Raw genomic sequence first — 22,350 nt, 5'->3', positions numbered from 1 at the left:
TGCTAAGGCTTGTGCGCATGCGTGGAGGTTAACTTGTCGGCTCGTTCTAAAACTAAGATCTTTCAACATAATATATTTGGTTAGTAATCTTTTATAATGTACAATTGTTGTTTTAAATATTTTTTTTTTCGCATTTAAATATATTTTATGTCAAAATTGTGGCAGTTTTTGTTTATTGTAAATATTTTTTTTCAGCTGTAAAAAGATTTGTGACAATGCCAAATTGAAAATCCAAGATGTCAGCGCCCAGTACTGTTGAAAATATTTTGAGCCAATTCAGGTTTGTATATATTGTAAACTCACATTTTCAGGGAAGGTAATGAAATGATGAGTGTTTAAGTAAGAGCTCCTGTACTGGAGCTTGTGTCAATTTGAGAATGAATGCACCATTCATTAATTTAAAGACAGCTGATGTCGAACTTCAAGTAAGCTTAAGCCTTAAAATTGAATTGTGATTGATCATGTGATAAACAACAACTTTTTTTTCTTTAAATGTTTTGTTGCATTTTTAGATAAACAACAACTTGTTGAATTTGAAATGATGCTTAGTACAGGAACCCCGTCCTGCACTCGTGCAGCGCATCCACAGATATATAGATATTCATGCTAGTCGGTGAAAAAACACCTTTTTTTAGCGATTTCGCTAATTATTTGCCCTTCGACAATACCCTTATTTCGCTAAAAAATGTTAATACATATATTGGAATTAAAAATGTAAAAAGTGATGTGATGACAGCTATGTCTATATGAATCATTCAAAGGAGAAATTGTCACTATCAAGTACAACATTTATGAGCTTACACTTTTACAAGCTCACAAATTATCATAGTAGAAATTTTACAAAAGTACAAAATTTACGAGCTTGTATGCGGTCATGCGAGCTCACATCAAATTTGCAAGCTCACAACATGTTTTAGAAATATGAAGTACAAAATTAATGAGCTTGTATGTGCTCATGCATGAGCTCAAGCCAAATTTTGAGCTTACAAATTTAATAGAAATTTTACTTAAAAATGTACAAGCTTGTGTGAGCTCACATGTAAAGTTTATGAGCTCATGTGTGCTCGTGCAAGCTCATTATATAAGAAACGAGCATTTTGAGCTCGTAAGGTTTGTGTGGGCAAGATCGCAATTGACTACTTGTGCTCGTAATTTGTTTGTATTGTGAGCTCGTGTTCGTAAATATGAGACTCCCTCTTTAATAAAGAACACTTGTAATATCTTTTGAAATGTCTTAAGAGTATTTGCTGATTGAAATGTGTTTTGTAAGCTATGTTGAGACAACGTTTAATAATGTATAATGACTTATTTTTACACCCCATTTTAATTTCATGATTTATGCGAAGAGTCTCGCAATTAAATTCATAAATTCAAATTGCCATGAAAGTAATATTCTTTACAAGTTAGCAGACAATATCATGTTTTGCGAATTTGCATAATTTTGTTGCTCTCAAAAGTGAATTTTAATTTGGGGAAAAATATATTGTGAAATTAAATAAAAGCTAGTATGTGATAGCTTAATTGTGTTTTTATACTCTCCATACAAGTGTTGACTGCAGATCAAAGACAAGTTCCAAATTTTCTTTAAAAATTCAAAAAATTCAGAATTGTGCATTTGCATGACCATATTTGGAATCAGCATGAAAAATGTATTAAAACGAGTACAAACAAGCCTTAGTATTGGTTCAGTGGTTCTTGAGATAGCTCTTGATATTTGGAGACAATATCTCAAAACCTATGGCAAGCACACAGAGTATTAATCCCCCAGTGCTATCTACTGAAGATAGCCCTCACATGAATAGCATGATATTACAATCAAACAAACACAATTCTGAATGGATTGACTAGTCCCGACCTTACAGGCAATTACAGGGATGAACGTCTCACCACAATTCACAGAATTTTAAAGACGTAAACTAAATTAAATTACGATTTGAGGAGGAAAAATGCTTTCCTATACAAGCGCAATGATCTAAATGAATTAAAAACTAGCGCTGATGGTGAAGAAGAGAGAAATTGACAAAGGAGACTCGTGAAAATGAGTCAGCTCGGTATCGACTTCGGCGAAAGCTAATCACCGCACAAGAGGGGTTATCCTCAGTCAGCCAGTGTTTATCTAGCGATCGGTTGTGCACTGTGTTGTGTCCATATCACGGATAAACGTTATTGGCTTCATGCATCTTTAGAAGAGCAAATTACAAACGGAGAAGATTTGAGCGGAGAGAGAATATGACGATCAGGACGTTGACTTGTAAACTATCAAAATACTCAGCTAGTCAGACACGCAACAACAATAATCAATTTCATCTCTCTGTCCGTCGCATATCAACTGCTTTTCCTTATCAAATCAAAAAAACAAAATCCAATTCCTTAGAACGCTTTCTAAAATACTATAAATATCATTGTGCTACGTCGGTACATAGGTACCCTTGTCAGGGACGGTTTCATTGGTTTTAAGTAGTAATTTATGGCTGTAATTTTCCTAATGTCTTGTAACGGATGATTTGAAAAGTAAGCTTTTGTATCTTGTGTGATAATATTATCCGATGAGGTTAAATTACGAGTCGGAGCGGAGATGATTGGAACCGTAAGGAAGGATGACTTGAATACAAAATTGACTCCGTTATCGTTATTGCATCAAAACACTTGGTTCTAGTACACGCTGACATTTGCCACAAAGCGCTTGAACAAACATTCAAATAAATGCCCATTGTATGATTTATATAGCTTCTCTCTATACTTAGACTCAAGTGTTTTATAGTGCATTGTGTTTGACTTGAACCTGCTACTGTTTTGTAAAACAAAGGGATTATTTACATTACCAAATATTGGGAGACAACATAATGTCAATAACCTTTCTTGTTGCATTAACTTTTAAGGAGTATTTAGCCATTCTAGCAACCTCTTTTTATGACTTCCTTCAGTAGATGTCCACAAAAAAGCTGAGTCCCAAAATTTCAGTTGATTCTGATTTTGCGAGTTATGCATGATTTATGGGTATTACACTGCTCCATAAGGCGACTGTGTTGTAATTTCTTTTTCTTAACCAGAACATAAATCCAATTTGACGATGATTTGCTAAACAAAGTTTTTGTACATAAACATATGTAGCCAGAGGTTTCCAGTGGTATAAAAATCTGAATTATTTTTCTGGAAAAGTGGGAGGATGAGGCTGTGGATTACAAAATACCTCTTTAAGCAAAAACCGAATCTTTTCTCTTTCTTTACTAATATAAATGTACTATTTACCATTTTACTTCAATGAAGTGGACCCATCATACCAAGAGCTCTGATTTAAACCCTTTCCTACAATTTGTTCATTTGATGAACAATGCAGTAGTAAGCTCTTAACCATTACAGCAATTATTACTTTCAACCTCAATATGCACCAATATGAACCAGTTTTAATATTCAAATGATATTTAAGAAGAACAACAATGCTGCCGATATTCCTTCAGACCAAATAGGACACTTAAGTTATTCATCTAATACTGAAAATTTAGTCAACTAAACCGAAATTGTAATTTGTATAAAACATAATTAGCATATTTTGCATTGCATTCAAATGAAGTGTATTTGAGCCGATATATTATTTAAGAAATAAAGGGTAATGCATGATCCTTTACGAAAATAATGTGTCGAGGCAGTAAAAAGCGTAAATAATGGGTGAGGCGCAGCCGAACCCATTATTTAAACGTTTTACTGCCGAGGACACATTATTTATGTGTAAAGGATAATGCTGCACCCTTTATTTCTATTCTATTACCACAAAATAGTGTGATTTAAAGAGAAAATATCAAATGTTTTGCCCAAATATTTCAAGTTGTTTACCTTACGGTGGAGCGCATACGCGTAGCCAAAGCTCCAATAACACAACCTAACATTCCATTCTCCCCTATAAGCAGGTATGCACATACAATAACACACCCCTGACATTCCATTCTTCCCTACATAAGCAGGTGTGCTGTGCGCTCTGCTGTGCGCTGTGATAATAGAAGAACATAAAGTTCGTTGCCCTTGACACTTTATCGCTAATTAATGGTCTGTCACGTGACGCGTTTCAACAAATCACAGTGCGCGATTTTGAATAATGGGTCGTGGGGGTAATAGAATATAAAACAATGGCACCTCTTTTTGCCGATGCAACAAAGATAAAGTATCACCTAGCAACAGAATATAATGCCTTCCCATGATGCATTGGTGGGCTATTCCATTTAAAATCCACACCACCCTTGTGGAAGATATTGGAAATATCTACCACAGGGGGAGTATGTATTCAAATGTAATTGGTGAGGGTTAATCATTTTGAAACCCATACTAGTACTCCCCCTGTATTATGTTCTACAACGAGAATGAGTATTTCAAATGGAAGTTACCCAATTGTCCATTATATTTGAAACTTATATTCCCTCTGTGGAAGGCTTTAACCAAATCTTCCACAGGAGTGGTGTGGATTTTAAATGGAATAGCCCATTGTGCTAAATCACACATCGTCGTTGGGCAGGAAAAGGAGGCAATGGAATAATGCATGATGGGAACGCAAAGACTCCCTACTGTGGTATCGCCTTATAAGTGACATATCTAAAATGTGATCCAAGAATCCGCGAGAATGTCCTCGGGACATTTTCAGGCGCAAATCCGGTAAGAAAATGATCTTGAGCTTTGTGTGTGTGTAACATGCCCAAATACCGCCGTTCCTCTTGTGGGTTATTTGTCATAGTATACGTAACACAGCATTTATGACACATAGATATTGTGACTTAAAAGCTCCCATTCTTCAGTCATCCATCAATTGCAACATTAATTAAACAAGTTTTGCATCAGATATAAGCCTATGATCAGCGGTGATCTGCTCACATAACCAACAAATTTGCTAAAGCTACTTATGGGGGAATAGGAAATATATTTCTTTAATATTACAGCGCTGTGTGTGGAATTAAAAAGTTATTGACGATTTAAGTTTACTGCGCAAGTTTGTCATTTGTCTAATAGGCCAAGAAAAATTGTTTTGTTTGTCCTTGACCAGAGTTGTAACGAGTCAAGACATCTTATGGTAGAGTCAATTAACCCTTTATTTTGACAATTAGAGAAAAAAAATAGCCTAATTTCCCCCTCCCCCACCTTCTACTTCAAGCATCACTTTACATGCACAGTTGGTATAGACGACAAAGTATTCAGTTTAGGTCTACCCATCAAATTGCTGTTCAATGTCCATTCCACTTCCCAACAAATCCGGTATGTAATCTACTAATATCGACCAGCGAGTGATGAGGTCATGCATCACTTGTTTCAAGTCGTTAAGAAATTATTTTTCAGAATGTTGTTAAATGCTAATGACCGAGATTCAGAGCAATAATTACATCACAACTATTGTTTTTAAAAGAACTGTAGATTTCCACTTTCTTTGAGGTCGCGCATCACTTGTTTCAAGTCATTAAGAAAATATTTTTCAGAATGTTGTTACTTTAAATGCTAATGACCAAGATTCATGCCCATTACATCACAACTATTGTTTAAGAACTGTAGATTTCCACTTTCTTTGAGGTCGCACATCACTTGCTTCAAGTCATTAAGAAAATATTAATGACCAAGATTCATGCCCATTACATCAGAACTATTGTTAAAGTACTGTAGATTTCCACTTTGAGGTCGCGCATCACTCGCTTCAAGTCGTTAACAAATTATTTTTCAGAATGTTGTTACTTTAAATGCTAATGACCAAGATTCATGCCCATTACATTACAACTATTGTTTAAGTACTGTAGATTTCCACTTTTAATTCTACTGATATCGACTATTAAAGGCTATGCCAATAACATCACAACTATAATTGTTGAATTACCACAGATTCCCCACTATAACTTCTACTGACATCGACCATATCACAATGAAATCAATTCATTAATTAATCAATACACAATCCCCTTAATTGAAACAAGGAGTTTAATGACACACAATTTATCAAGAAAATAATACGCAAGTTATAAACAATTCAATGGGACAACTAGTGCAAAATGCATGGTGCCAAACCTAGACGGCTTTGCCAAAAACATGCAGTAATAGCAGCATCGTCTGTGCGAAGAGTAATGCTTATCCATATAATTGATCGTGAAAATTTCACACAAAAAAAGCAAGCATTCTTTCAACAAGCTAACAAATAATAATGATATTGCAAGAGAAAAAAGTAGTTCCATTCTCTAAGTTTGAGCCCATAAAAAAACCAACGCCAAGATATGCAGCCAAAATTTGCGACTGTTTGCTGGGAAAATAACAAACCGTATTTCCTCCCAGGGGCGTTGCATTTTACAAAAGGGGGGCATTTATTAGAGGCCATTTTTAGAACTATAATTCCCGTTAAAATCATTAGGTAAGCTTATAAATCAAGCTGAAATGATGAACTTAGGATTAATGACTTCCGATTCACTTCCAGGTTTACAATCATACTCTGATGGCTACTCAGTCACTGCCATTGACAAATGTAAGTATTATGAGATTTTACGCACTGTTTTCGTGAACTTTTCAGTTGAAATTTGTACTATTGCAGTCAAAAACATGTCCAATTGGGCTTTTTGTTCAGAGGGGGGCTTTAGTTTGAGGGCTATTTTAATCACAAAAACTGCTGGGGGTGTTTACTGAAGGAGTGCAACCATTCGAGGAAATACGGTAATGAATGCAGATCAACTGGATATGTTAGCAAGAAAATGAGGTTTCCTTCCAAAAAGTCTTTTTTTTTGCAAAAAATGGTCTGAGCAAAAACCAAACAGGGTTGGGATGTAACATTTGGTGCAAATGGGACAAAATGCAGCTCGCACCAAGTGAAAAGCTGAAATCGACTTTTGCCAAACCCTCATACTTAAATACAAATCATGCAAATAAAAGCAAGCAAACTGATTAAAAACAAGACAAAAAGAGTGCAAAGAGAAAGCTTGTCAGACAGAGAAATACAGAAAGATAAAAGACAAGACGATTCAGGAAGAAGTTCATTTTCGACTCACTAAGTGTATGATGAATAATCAACTCGTGGTGGCCGGGGTGGGGTCTCCCATCGAGTCATAGTGATGACTTCACTATGAGATGATGAGAGTGAGAAACGTTTTCTATGCAAAGAACTTTCTTTTACCATAGCAGTATGGGCACTTGCATGCTTTTCTTACGATGCCCCTGATTGGTTAATCATGATGCAATCACCTGAATAACCAATTAAAATTGAGCTCTTAAATCTCTCAGCAATTTTCAGCTAAATTCCCAACACCCTGACTGATTATTCTTTCCATATCTCTGATTGGCTCAATACATTGATATAGCCCTCTTTGCAACCAATCAAAATAGTTCTTAGAGGCTGATAATTTGGCCGGTAGTGCCCATGCATGATAAACCTGATTTGGAAGATGATGCCAAAATCAAGAAAGTTGCTTTGCTTACACCGCCATTTTTTATGTTAAAAGGTTGCATCTTTATATCATTTTCTTACTGTCATTTATGTCTTTTTGACAAAACTAAATAATTATGAAAACATTTTCAAAAGAGTGTTTCATTCTGATGTATGCCTTACACTCTTGAAAAGTGCATAATTTAACCAAAACTGATTTAACATTATTTTGATTACAACATGAATTACAGCTTGTGGGGAAATGGACAAATAAATCCCCCTGACCATACCAGATTTGAGCACCAGACCTACGATTATACCAGTCTGATGCTCCATAAACTGACCTTCGACCTCACAATCTGTTGCGATTCCAAGCGAAAATAAGGTGAACTCTGCATATACCGGATGCACTTTTTCTCTCCCCAAATCATATCAAAATAAAGATAGGGTTACCATGACAACGAGGAAGACATAAAGTAAGTCAAATTGATAGAAGATACCACCTCCGGTCATAAAAGGGTTGCGATAGAAAAGTCTCTCATCACGGGTTATATCAGGACTAAGGGAAGAATGTGTAGATAAATATATATATATACTGATGATAGCCTATAGACATACATGTAATACCGTGTGTCAACCAACCAACAATGTATTTTGTACATGCACCAATTATGTCATGCTGCAAAAGCCCGTATTTGGTAATATTTTTGCCAATTTCTGCAATAATTATAATAATAAATAAAGGCTGCCACTTCTGCTAATGGTGGAAAGGATACAGGGAATTCGAGTGAAAAAAAACCTGAGAGTTATAAATTCAGACCAACAAAACATAACTTTTTGGGCGATTTATTTGATTTGCAATCTTGAAATGTTGGCCTACTTTTTATGGCATGGCAATAGTGCTAATATAATATTCACAAAACATTTGCATATCCCCATTTTGTGATTTCCAGTTTTTATGGACAAATACTAGAAGATCCATTATATTATATTTCCTCACAAGATTTTCTTCTGTGTTGTTTCTAAACAATTTCTCTCCAATTTATACCAATTTAAGAGTTTATTGAAAATGCCCAATTCACATATATCAGACACACAGGTGGACTAAAATTATAAGATGATCTGATTAAGTTTTATTGAAACCAAAATTCTTTACCCAATTTTAAACTAGGCCAGGTATTGTTCACAGGGCTTTCCTTAACCCAATTCTGAACTAAGCCACCGGCTGTTCACAGGGCTTAACAAGTGCTAGGGATTCACGTTTTGTTGGTCTGATTTTTAACCTCTAGGTTTATAACCATAAATGCATCATGCAGGCAATAAACAATAAAACCCTTGCCAGCTGCTTCAACATGAATGACATTACAGTGGTCAGTGTAAGAGACTGATAAAAAAATGGTACCACAAGGGGGCGCTACTCACCACAGCAGAGGGTAGAGATTGGGGCGGTAATACACCGGGCAATTGTTGCATTGCAGCGGCGGCGGCAGCCGTGTGCATCAACTGTTGGCTCTGTATGTTTTGTAGCATTTTCTGGGCGGCCAAGTTATTTCGTCCGTTAATTTCCAGCTGGGTTTTCAGGTGAGGTGGTGGGTGCAGGTACTTGCAGTTCTCACGTGTGCAGCGGCCCTGTAAAGAGACAAACAAAAATGGCAAAATATTGTTATAACTTTTCACTTATTCTTGGAGAAAGATGGCTAATGGCAGACTTGTGAGTGGGATTCTCCCTATAATAACCTTTGACCCCTACCCCTATTCAGCTCATATGTACACATTAATGGTGTTATTCGCTACTTGCATGGTTCCACCATTATGCACTATGTGCGGGGAGAGCCCTGAACTGGCAGCATACATGAAAGGGGATCGAACCAGTCATATACATTCTGTGTAAGGTTATGTAATTGTTCCTTTCATGTATGCTGCCAGTTCGAGGCTCTCCCCACACATAATGCATAATGGCAGAACCATGCAAGTAGCGAATATAAATGTGTATATAATTATTTTATGCTTCCCTGGGTCTTTCATCCAAAAGGATGAAAGTTCAGGGCTTACTTCACCTGGACCACCACTTCTGGCCCTAAAATGGGTCCTGAACCCTTAGATACTACCCGTTTAATTTCCCTTTGTTTTTCCCACCCCACCCCACACCCATTTTGCTTTCCCAACTTACCCCTTCCCCCAACTTCAGAAATATCTGGTACTGTTAATCCACTTTCAAGAATGGCATTACATTAATTTTAATCAATTGAGTAAAATGATATTAATTTCGTTTCATGTGAACTACTTTTGTAATTAGTTGACCTAATTATTGTTACAAGTTGACAAGCTTATGCAAGTTTTAAAACATAGCCTAATATTACAACAGTTTGGCAAAGTCCCTGTACACCTACTCCACTTGAAATTTCATACAAAGTGCTGTGTGCATAATTCAGAAACATGTTCAAAGTACGTTGTCTTCTTGAACTTGCAATAAAATATTATTATCATGTCTACATGCCAGGTCCCAAAGGTCTAGTTTTGTCTATCTATGATATGAATGCAGGATGTTAGTTTCATAGGTGAGATAAAATTGCTGCTAATGTTTCGGGAATGTGATGTTATAGAAGACAGCTTCAGACCTGCCAGCCTACCGAAGTCAGAAAGAGGGACATTGAGACCAAAACCTTGTACATGTACACAAACCAGGTACTGATAAATTCAAAGACTTGGGGTGTGCAATACTTTCAGAATTCAGGGAAGGTTTTGCAGGTCTGAATTTATCACAATAGACTAAAGAGAATGCTATAGCAAAATTTTAAAGTGAAATTTGCATCATTTCTGCTGTTCTTACATTAAAATTTGCCATCACTGAAATTTTCAGAAAACAGGACTGTCCCTCTTTTTCACTTTGGTAAGCCCAAAATGAGGGACAGTTTGCAAGTCTGCAGCTTATATTTATTCATAACTGATGATTATTTTGATGAGTGTGATTCATATAAAGGACTAGTTAAATAGTTTGTTGTTAAATGTTTTGGGTTCATTTTGTCTTTGTGACAAACTCGGTGGTCTTCTCCGTCAACTCATGAAAGAAAAAAAATTGTTGTTTTACCCCATGTGTTGCATAATGTTGAATGTGACAGGTGACTGGGGCTACTGTAACACTATGGACCACAATGGCCTCATTCCAGTGGCATAGTTCAATAACCTTAATTGAACAATCATGGTGCAAAATTTGGCCTCAAGTTGCAGAATATGAGTTTTTGTACTCAAATTTTCACAGAAATGTTCTTAAAATGTTTTTTCAAAACCTTTTAATAACATTTAAATGTCGGGTTATATAAAGGTCATGAAAACGTTTTTAAAACGTTATTGAAAATATTTTGGGCAAACATTTTTCGCAAAATCTTTTTTCAACCCCAAAATAACATTCTGTTTAGAAAGTTTTGTATCAAGTTTTCAAGAATGTTTTTGGAATGTTATTAAAACGTTTTTATACCCTTTATATAACCCGACATTTAAAGTTTTCTGTAAAACATTTTTGTTTGCTGAGCAGTAGATTATCAAAAAATGTTTTTTAAGGTTGTGAAAACGTTTTATACTCCTAATAATACCCTTTATATAACCCGACATTTAAACGTTTTCTGACAACCTTTTATAACCTTTTGCGAATGATGTCGAAAACGTTTTGTGTTTGCTGGGTAACTGGACCAAATTGCTGACTGTCTCATAACTGGACCAAATTGCCGACTGTCACATGACTGGACCAAATTGCCGACTGTCACGTAACTGGACCAAATTGCCGACTGTCACATAACTGGACCAAATTGCCGACTGTCACATAACTGGACCAAATTGCCGACTGTCACATAACTGGACCAACTTGCCGACTGTCACGTAACTGGACCAAATTGCCGACTGTCACGTAACTGGACCAAATTGCCGACTGTCACGTAACTGGACCAAATTGCCAAGTGTCACATAACTGGACCAACTTGCCGACTGTCACGTAACTGGACCAACTTGCCGACTGTCACATAACTGGACCAAATTGCCGACTGTCACGTAACTGGACCAACTTGCCGACTGTCACGTAACTGGACCAAATTGCCGACTGTCACATAACTGGACCAACTTGCCGACTGTCACATAACTGGACCAACTTGCCGACTGTCACATAACTGGACCAACTTGCCGACTGTCACGTAACTGGACCAAATTGCCGACTGTCACGTAACTGGACCAAATTGCCAAGTGTCACATAACTGGACCAACTTGCCGACTGTCACATAACTGGACCAACTTGCCGACTGTCACATAACTGGACCAACTTGCCGACTGTCACGTAACTGGACCAAATTGCCGACTGTCACGTAACTGGACCAAATTGCCAAGTGTCACATAACTGGACCAAATTGCCAAGTGTCACATAACCCCAGCAAACACAAAAACGTTTTAAAAACGTTTTAAAAAGTTATATTTTGGCTTTTGGTTTAGGTAAAAACGTTTTAATAACATTAAAATGTCGGGTTATATAAAGGTCATGATAACGCTTTTAAACGTTTTGTATGGAAACACACTACAACAATATTATTAAATGTTTTCAAAAAAATGTTATTGTAAGCTATTTTGGCAAACATTTTTGCCAAATATTGTGTCAATGCTTAAATAATATTATGTTAAAATGTTTGAACCCAGCAAACACAGAAATGTTCTTAAAATGTTTTTTCAAAACCTTTTAATAACATTTAAATGTCGGGTTATATAAAGGTCATGAAAACGTTTTTAAAACGTTATTGAAAATATTTTGGGCAAACATTTTTACGCAAAATATTTTTAAACCCCAAAATAACATTCTGTTTAGAATGTTTTGTATCAAGTTTTCAAGAATGTTTTTGGAATGTTATTAAAACGTTTTTATACCCTTTATATAACCCGACATTTAAACGTGTTCTGTGAAACATTTTTGTTTGCTGAGCAGTAGATTATCAAAAAATGTTTTTTAAGGTTATGAAAACGTTTTATACTCTTTAATATACCCTTTATATAACCCGACATTTAAACGTTTTCTGACAACCTTTTATAACCTTTTGCGAATGATGTCGAAAAACGTTTTGTGTTTGCTGGGTAACTGGACCAAATTGCCGACTGTCACATAACTGGACCAACTTGCCGACTGTCACGTAACTGGACCAAATTGCCGACTGTCACGTAACTGGACCAAATTGCCGACTGTCACGTAACTGGACCAAATTGCCGACTGTCACATAACTGGACCAACTTGCCGACTGTCACATGACTAGACCAAATTGCCGACTGTCTCATAACTGGACCAAATTGCCAATTGTCGCATAACTGAACCAAATTGTCGACTGTCACATAACTGGACCAAATTGCCGACTGTCTCATAACTGGACCAAATTGCCGACTGTCTCATAACTGGACCAAATTGCCGACTGTCACATAACTGGACCAAATTGCCGACTGTCTCATAACTGGACCAAATTGCCGACTGTCACATAACTGGACCAAATTGCCGACTGTCACATAACTGGACCACTGAAACTGCCAACTGTCACAAAACAGGACCAAATTGCTGACTCCCAGCAAACACAAAAACGTTTTAAAAACGTTTTAAATAAGTTATATTTTGGCTTTTGGTTTAGGTAAAAACGTTTTAATAACATTAAAATGTCAAAAAATGTTATTGTAAACTATTTTTGCAAACATCTTTGCCAAATATAGTGTCAATACTTTTAATAACATTTAAATGTCGGGTTATATATTGAAAAAGCGTTATCCGGCGGATCTGCAGTCGACCATTCTGGTAAACAGTACAGTATTACCATAAATCATTAAGAAGCGCATGAAGAATCAAGATAAAATCCTACAATAGTATTAACAAACATTATTTCCCTCCGACCAGACCGTATACAATTACACAGCTCACCATCATGCATAGAGAACGCAAAGAAACAAATGAAAGACCAGACAGCACAATGATGCAGAACCCCAACCATCTTCCACCATAATCCTCCTCTCCTCCTCTTTCTCATCATCATCATAGCCCCATCTGTCTTATTATTTGCCCGAGTAAATCCAGCCTTAACCGATGCGTGGTATAATCATCAGGAAGATGACTCACTTGTTGAGCTATACCTGCCAAGACCGTCTGTATAGAGATGACATACAGTAGCTAAATCTACAGCTGATCCTTATTGATATATCATTTATGTCCGTATATGTGATATGATGAAGCTATAAACGAGTCTTTATCGGGAGAGATCAAATTGCAATCTTTCATTTATCATTCATGCCCATTCAAAAATAGATGAGAGTAAACTAAAAACTCTAACGAAATTGGATTTTTGGTTCCTGAGATGAGTACTTTCATATTTCATATTTCATATAAATTATGGAATACAAAAGAGGCTCTGTCAATCATATCTCAATTTTTCAATTTTTAACAATACAATGACCACTCATCTTGTTAATCTTGTCCCATATGTATTCGCTGTTGTAGTGCACATTAGAATATGACCGTTGCTAGGTCAATTGGATCACGCTTTCTTTCTTTCGAACCACTGATCGAAATGATCACAACACAAAGCCTATGCACATCAAAATTCGGAACAGGTGCCTAGGCTTAGAGCAGTAACCAATGGTTACTAACGTGCACTACGACAGCGAATACAAGCACTAGGACCCACAATATGCTCATCTATCAGGACAAAGTTTTTTAACCCAATACATTTGTACATTCATTGAATGACCTTTGAAAATTTAGGTACAAAAAACTCATACTCTGCAACTTGAGGTCAAATTTTGCACTATGATTGTTCAATTGGGATTTTTGAACTATATGCCACTGGATGCCATTGTGGTGCATATTGAAGTCAGAGGCACCTTGTCCTTTCGAGTGGGCCGATAAAAACAAGACCTTAAGCCCGGGTTTTACCCGATTAATCAATAATGGGATTTCAGCAAAACAAAGCTCTGAGAATGGCCCATGTGATGAAATTAAAAACTGAATTTTGATTTTGATTGACATCAGAGTCATTTAGCTTGATTGCATCACAAAAGCTATATAATTCTAAAATTTCCAAAACAATTTGTCAGGAATAGAGGCTTTTCGTATAACAATGTCTTCCAGTGCAAATTGCAATTCCACTTCTAATGACGTATAGATATACCGTAAAATTCCGTCTACAAGCATATATATGCCTCTAAACGAGGTTTTTTTTGACACAAGAGACAAGAGGCAGACACTCTCAACAAAAACGTTATTTGGAGTTTGAACAACTACATTACTGATAAAGGCGGCTGTACAAACATGTATATTTGTAAGACCAATCTATTGCAATGTTTTTGAGAAGGGTATTGGCCTTTCATATTTTTCGTTAAAAAAACCCTCGTTTAGAGGCATATATGCTTCTAGACGGAATTCTACGGTATATAAATTCGCTGTCGTAGTGCACGTTAGAATATGACCGTTGCCAGGTCAACTGTATCACGCTTTCCTTGTTACGAACCACTGATCGAAATGATCACAATTACACAAAGCCTATGGCATATTAAAATTCGGAACAGGTGCTTGAGCCCAGGCTTGGAGCAGTAACCAATGGTTACTAACGTGCACTACGACAGCGAGCACTCACTGACAAAATTTGATGCATCTTTTACTTATTTGAATGCATAGATTTCAACTGGAATAACCCAAATACATCATCTCTTCATGTTGATTAAAATAAAGATGTTATACATTTTAGGATATAATTAAGCTATCATCGTCGTCACCACACACAAAGTGCGTTCAACAGGCAATAAATACGATACCATAATTGATAAGCCAAACTGATTCATGAGATCGAGACCATATCAGCAGTGTCATCATTTCTCAAGCTCAGAAGAAGATTTATCATCATCATCATCACCAAAATAACTTGCATTATATTGACTAAATTAAAGTGTAAATTCAGGCAATCTTTGAGGCAATCACAAATGCCTGGTTTTTCTTGTGAAGAGGCGCTGATTCATGTATTAGTCGCTATGGCGATGCTATCAAGTTATATTATGAGCAAAATGTTCCACAAATTTGCATTCAGTAAACTTTTGATGATGATTTTAGCATAATTGGGATTTCACAAATTGGTTCAGAATTATGAAAATGAATGTCAATTTTTGGTGATGTTATCTACATTGGCTTGCCGGACCTGAGCCCCCCTAAATAAATTTGGTCTGGGGACTCAACACCCCCCAATAATTCCAGATGAAATAAAATATATGACCAGATACCAGGAAAAATGGGTGTTTGTGGCCTATCTTTATGTCTTTTTTTCATATGAGAAATATGCAAATTATTTCTACCATCAAAGACTCAAATATATTAAATGTGATATACCTGTATCTTTATGACTACTTATCACATGAGAAAAATGCAAATTATTTCATTGATTTCCTGACAAATAATACACAAACTTAATCCTACCTTATCTTTGTGGTTGCAAAAAAGTATGAAATTCATATTTAATGCTTCATTTTATTTTATTTATTCTATTCAGGGCGAGTCATGATTTATTTTGAGAAATGTGTACAAATAATTACGTGAAATACCTTCTCACAATAGAAATCTTGTCTTTCGAATATTTTTCGAACATCTCAACAGTAAAATATGCCCAAAGGTACTTTACGGTATCTTTGCATTCGAATCTTGACAATCGTAGCCAACATGACAAGATTTTGTGGTCAATAATTTTATGACAATCTTGACAATTGCAGCCAACATGACAAGATTTTGTGGTCGATAATTATCGATAATTATATGTCGTAAAATTATAATTTTACGACATATAGTTATGTATGAAACAAAGTTATGACAGACATCCTTGCATTTGCATCATGCTAATCGCAGCCAACATGACAGATTTTGTGGTCGCATTTTTTACGACACTGTGCGATTAAAAAATTACCACATCCGTGCATTCGTATCTTGACAATCGCAGCTAACATGATAAGTTTTTGTGGTCAGACATTCTGTGATATTGTATACGCAACAAAAAAGTTGGACGGAAGCTCAAACACATTAAACTACTTCTGGTACTATCAGGAATCGAACCTGAGACACAGTGGTGAGTGGCTAGTATATTGACAAAGCTACCAGACCCATCTTTCCAAACATAAACATGACATTAACCCTAACACCCGAAATAAACCACAGAATATCACAAGGATAACCACTGCGCATGCATGAATCCCATGTGATGTGATGATGCAATCACCCTAAGTGTTATGTTCAGGGAATCGCTGGTCGGGCCAGCGAAACCCTTGTGGCTACACTTGGGTGATCATGTACCTGACATGAAAGGGGTCTAAGGTTCAAATCCCGGTACCAAGTGACTTCTTTGTTCATCTTCTCTCCTTTTTTTTACTTTAACTTCTGATAGCAAAAAGCAATGTACTGTGTTATGTTAATATTGAAAAAAAAAAAGAAAAATTGGTTCACATGCTTTCACACAAAACCCCTAAACAACAATTTCCAAATTTAACGTAACAATCAGAAATAAATTGATTCATTTTGATTTTAAAACCACAATTTACATACATCATTTCCAACTCAGTAACTACTAGTCCAATGCAATTATGCATCTATTCAATCATTAAATATTGCATTTTTTTCTCATGTCAATTTTCATATTATACAAGTACAACCTATTAACGATTATAGTAATAATAACTAGTACATAATCAACAATCGCTCTTCATTCATCTGTCAAATACGCATTAACAGGTGTTTAACAACAAATTTCCCTATTAGTATTAAAATGCACTTTGTAAATTTTAATGCTCGGTGTGCTAGCCATAGGCTTCAATTTAAGAATTCCAAATTTTGAGATATTTTCTCAAAATTTCAAGAGCTATCTTTAGAACTACTGAACCAATACAATGCTTGGTTGTACTCATTTTAATGCATTTTTCATGCTGATTCCAAATATGGTCATGAAAATGTACAATTCTGAATTTTTAAATTTTGATAATTTTTTTTAAGCTTGTCGTCCGCAGTCAACTCCGGTGTGGAGAGAGTTAAGGAGTTCACACCTTTGAACTAATATTTCATATGTAATACAATAAAATTATCAGCTTAAATCAATTTTGAAATCAAGCATGGAAATATTCAGTATCCTATTATGTATTTTGCTGTTTCAGCTAAACCACAGATATCCAATATCTGTGGCTAAACTTATATTGGCTAAACTTATATTTCATATCTCAACAATGGAATATCCACAATGGTATTTCAGAATATCGTAACCTAATACAATGACAACAAAAGAATAATATTTGGGGAAAAGATTTTACCTCCAACAAATTCATGTTGCTTCTTTGTGGCGCATCTTGTGAAATTAAATGCGTAAATAAAATTACTCATGTTGCTCACATTCAGAGACACAATTATGTGGACGGGATTCCCCGAGTGTACATGTGCATACACAAAATTAACCCTTTTCAGACATGTCTCAATTGCAGACGACAAGTTTTAAAAAATTTCAAAAATTCAAAAATTTCAGAATTGTAAATTTTCATGACCATATTTGGAATAAGCATGAAAAATGCATTAAAATGAGTACAAACAAGCCTAGTATTGGTTCAATGGTTCTTGTGATAGCTCTTAATATTTTGAGAAAATATACCAAAATGTGGACTTTTTTATGTTGAAGCCAATGGCTAGCATGCAGAGCATTAATGTTAATTTACGGATTGAATACTTCTACCAACCACTGTGGAATCAGGGTTAGCATAAAGTACTTTGACCTATTTCAACAGGCACCTATGTTGGTGATTTTAGTTTCATGCCATGGAGCACTGTGGCAATTCTGTACAACCATTGAATTCTGCAGCTGTATAAAATTAAAACGCATTTGTGTAAGATAACTTTGACAGTAATGTGTTTTAAATGAGTCCACCCAGTAGTGTAGCCAGGATTTTCTGTTAGTGTGAGGGGCACTAAGCCACATTTTCGTCTCCATTTGTCAAGTTTTTGTCCCATTTTAAGTGATTTTAAGGACACTTTACTCTTTGCCATCCCCATTTTATCCCTGAATTGTTTACCCCTGGCTCCACCACTGGGTACACCTTTGGAATTCCAATGAATTTGAATGTGCAAATATCACTAACTTCCCATTTTGGTGGTTGCAAATTTTTTTTTTCTGTCTGGACAGCATGTATGACAATAATTATTACGTCATGTTAGTATGTCATCAGCACATACAGAACACAATCTAATTTTAAACAGTTTGAGTCAAGCATGCACCTAAAACAATGCTTCTTTGATTACATAGGAAAGCATTCTATGGCAGTGCATTTGAATATGCTCTATTTTCATTCATTGCACAATTTTAAAATGCATTTTAATTCACAGCAATTCTTTTTTTAACAATAGCTATAATCGAACCTTTTTACACCAACACAGGTTAATACAGGTCATAATTTACAAGAAGAATAACATTTCATTTTTTTAAATATCGAAATTTTAATGAAATTTGACACTTTTGACAAATTTTTCTTCAAAATGTTGAATCATATCAAAGAAATGTCCCAATAAAAACTAAAAAAGTACATCTTGTTGTTATCTACACTCAGCACGTCATGCACATTCACAAGTTCAGTCAATCTTGTCTGTGTTCAATACCACAAACAGGGTAATTATACTATTCCATTGTCATTTCCTGAAATTAAAAACATTTTTCATGCTTCTCTGAACTCTGATCACCAGAAACATTCATGTGTCTGAGTTGAATACCACAAACAGTCTAACTATGTTCTTTCATTCATATTTTCTACGGTTTCCAGAACTCTGATCTCCAGACACATAATTATGCACAAAGATGACACTGGGTCACAATCTGAAAACGAGGGATGCATGACTACGCACCGATTAAGGTGGGGCTTGTCACCGCTTGTGACACGAGTGGTAAATGCCATGAGTTAACAAAAGGTGTTGAGATTGGGAGCTACTGTGCTGAATACTTGGAAATAAACGGAAAATGATAAACTAAAGAACATTATGTGTCACAATCTGGTCCATGGGGGCCAAAGGTGGCAAGTTAAACTTGAGATAAAGACAAATTATTATAGAGAAAACAATAAAATACATAAGAATATACACATCACGAAACTTTTTCAATTATGATAGCCTAATGTTTGTACATATAAATAATAGTAACTACATTAAAAAATGCCTCCTTTGGCCCCATGGAGCAGATCATGTCACATACACACTAAAAACTACGGGGTTATATTTTCCGTGATCATTTTGAATTGACCACGTTTGGGGTTGTTTTGACCCTTCAAGGGGGTTGTACTGTTTTAATTTGACCACATTCACGAGGTCATTTTAGCCACGACGAGCGTGGTCAAAAACTTAGTGGTCATTTGCCGATACCGTCGCGCATTGATATCAGTTTCAATCTTCCGCTTTGAAAATCTCAATTCATAAATGAGTTTAAACATGAGCTGCAATTAATGTTTGTTGATTAATAAATAAAACTCATTTTTTTGACCGAAGTTACCCAATTTGTCAACTTTATAATGACTTGCATTTGAACTATTTGCACACACGGTGTGCATCGGCTCACGATGGTCACATCAGCGCCATATTTGTTCTGATTGTGCAGCTCAGCGGATTGTCGTGTGTGCTTGTCTGCATGATGGAATATGAAAAGTTAGTTGAAAAGTGAGACTGCAAGGATGCATAGACCCTTGTCTATGCACGCAGATTCATTCAATTTCATGCTGTCGTGACTGGTGTCTTGGCTGCAGTTGTTAAGCTTATATCATGTAAGCTTATAATCAGTGAACTGTCAGGAGATGACTGACTGTGTGTGAGTGTGATACACAGATGCATTTTGCAGTTTGCTGTTTATGTAATGCTTTCTCTGTGCAGAAACACACTTATGTCCTGGTGGGACCAGCATGACCATAGGCCTACTAAAAAATCCAAACAACCCCTAAATGTGGTTATTGAGTAACCCTATAAAACAACCCTTTCAAATGGGTCATTTCATTTGACCCCGATATGAAGTCATTAAGTAACCCAATAAGGCAACCCTTTTGAAGGGGTCATTTCATTTGACCCCTAAATGTGGTAATATTTTGACCCCAATGGGGTTACTATTTGACCCAAATCGTAGTCATTGCAATGACCCGACCAATGGGGTCAAAATGACCCGTTAGTGGTATGGTGTTTAGTTGATAACTATGCTGGGGTCAAAATTACCCGTTTGGGTCATTTTTGACCCGTAGTTTTAAGTGTGTAAAACACAGGCATGTGAATGAATATAATGTGGAAACTATTTAAAATGATATGTAAAAATAATTATAAAAATATATACATTTTGGGAGGAGGAAGAAAACAATTCAGGTTTCAACCTGACAATTCTAATGCTTATTAATTATATCATATCTCTCATCCCCAAACAATCAATTGTTGATGTTCCATTTATAAAACTGACACACTCTCCCACTACTATCCTTCAGTAAGTTCAAATCAAAATAATTCAACCGCAATAAACTTGAATACCTTGAAATATATTCTGTGCCAAATTTTCAACACTTAACGGTTGGCTAACATTGCAAATTACACAACTTGAAGAAGCATTTTGGGAAACGAGGAAAATATGTGACAGAATTAACCCCCGCGAGATCGCTTACGTTCGGCAGTGAGATATTTTTGGAGATAAATGTCAACAACTTCACTCATTCCCATTGCATCGTCGCCTCGTTCGGTATATGCATCTGCCGCAGCGTCTTTCGTCTCTTTATGCAAAAATATTTGTTTAATATAACCAAAATAGACACAAGTCTATGTCATTAGATGATTTAAATGGTTGCAAGGCCAGAATATGTCGCTGTTTTCTGTACAAATACCAGAAACAATGAAGCAAGATGGGTTTTTTTCAATTTTATTTTTATGTCAGCTTTTATTTTATGGTAAAATATTTTTCAAATTCAAATCACAAATATTCATGAACAAATGAAAATGTTATTTTCATGTCAGGATTTATGGTATAATGTATTTCAAATTCAACAGAATGGAGAAAGCAATTGAGAAAATAAGAACTTTTTTTATTGAAAACTTGACTGATTTTTAACGAGTGTTATTCATTTAACATCGCTTGTAAACAAGTTTTATAATAATGACATTTTAAAATAAGGATTAATCAAATAAACATGAGATGCAGTAAATTTGCTTGTAAAATGGAATGAGATAACCCTTATTTCAATGATGTCAAATAAAATCTCTAAAATCACTATATAAAGCGCATTTTCTGTCAAATCATTAACATATTATATGCAATTCCATCAATGCAGGTTCTTTTTCAAGATATTTTTACTTTAGCCATCTGTGCGTGGTTAGCTAAAATTGTTAAGATTGGGTTCAAAAGATTCTGCAACCTGACAATTACTCACGTTTCTGAGGAAAACAAGCTTATGTTACGAAAGGCGAGGAATTGAGTACGAAAGACACAGGCATGTCTTTGAATTCATCTAACTCACAAGGTAGCCTATGACATCAAAAAAGACCCCTGTGAAACAATATGCATTTTCCCACAAAAATAATGTTTTGATGAGTTTTTTTAGTCACCATAGATCCATGGTCAAGCAAATACCTTTCAATGTGTTTTTTCTTCTTCTTCCTTTTATGGGCAAATGACTTTTCACAGCTTGACCAATCATGGTTGCTAGTTGAAAAACAATTTATGTAATTTCACAATGGAGCTCGTCAAATTTGTAAATATTTGAAAAACAATTAATGTAATTTCACAGTAACTTGTCAAATTTGTAAATAAAAGATATTGCAAAAACAGTTTGTTTGTTTGTTTGCTTTTCTTTTTGGAGCAATGGCAACTTTTCACAGCTTGACCACTCATGAATGCTAGTTGAGTTAGTGTGTTTTCAACAAGAGAGTTTAAAAACAATTTTATGAACCATGGAACTCTTCAAATTTG

At 35.6% G+C, this 22,350-nt stretch overlaps 1 protein-coding gene across 17 annotated transcripts in view; it reads right to left on the bottom strand.

Annotated features, from left to right (window-relative positions):
* Positions 1-22,350, bottom strand: part of LOC140144513 (muscleblind-like protein 1) — a 480,574-nt gene that overhangs the window by 71,146 nt on the left and 387,078 nt on the right. For all 17 annotated transcript variants that reach the window (XM_072166327.1, XM_072166329.1, XM_072166324.1 and 14 more), the window contains one exon: positions 8,792-8,998. In XM_072166327.1, the coding sequence (XP_072022428.1) occupies positions 8,792-8,998 (207 nt within the window). The remainder of the gene's footprint in view (positions 1-8,791; positions 8,999-22,350) is intronic.

This window comes from Amphiura filiformis, unplaced genomic scaffold, assembly GCF_039555335.1.
Source record: "Amphiura filiformis unplaced genomic scaffold, Afil_fr2py scaffold_60, whole genome shotgun sequence".
Lineage (NCBI taxonomy): Eukaryota > Metazoa > Echinodermata > Ophiuroidea > Amphilepidida > Amphiuridae > Amphiura > Amphiura filiformis.
Note: the sequence above shows the minus strand (reverse complement) of the source record. Positions and strands in the feature narration are given on the sequence as shown.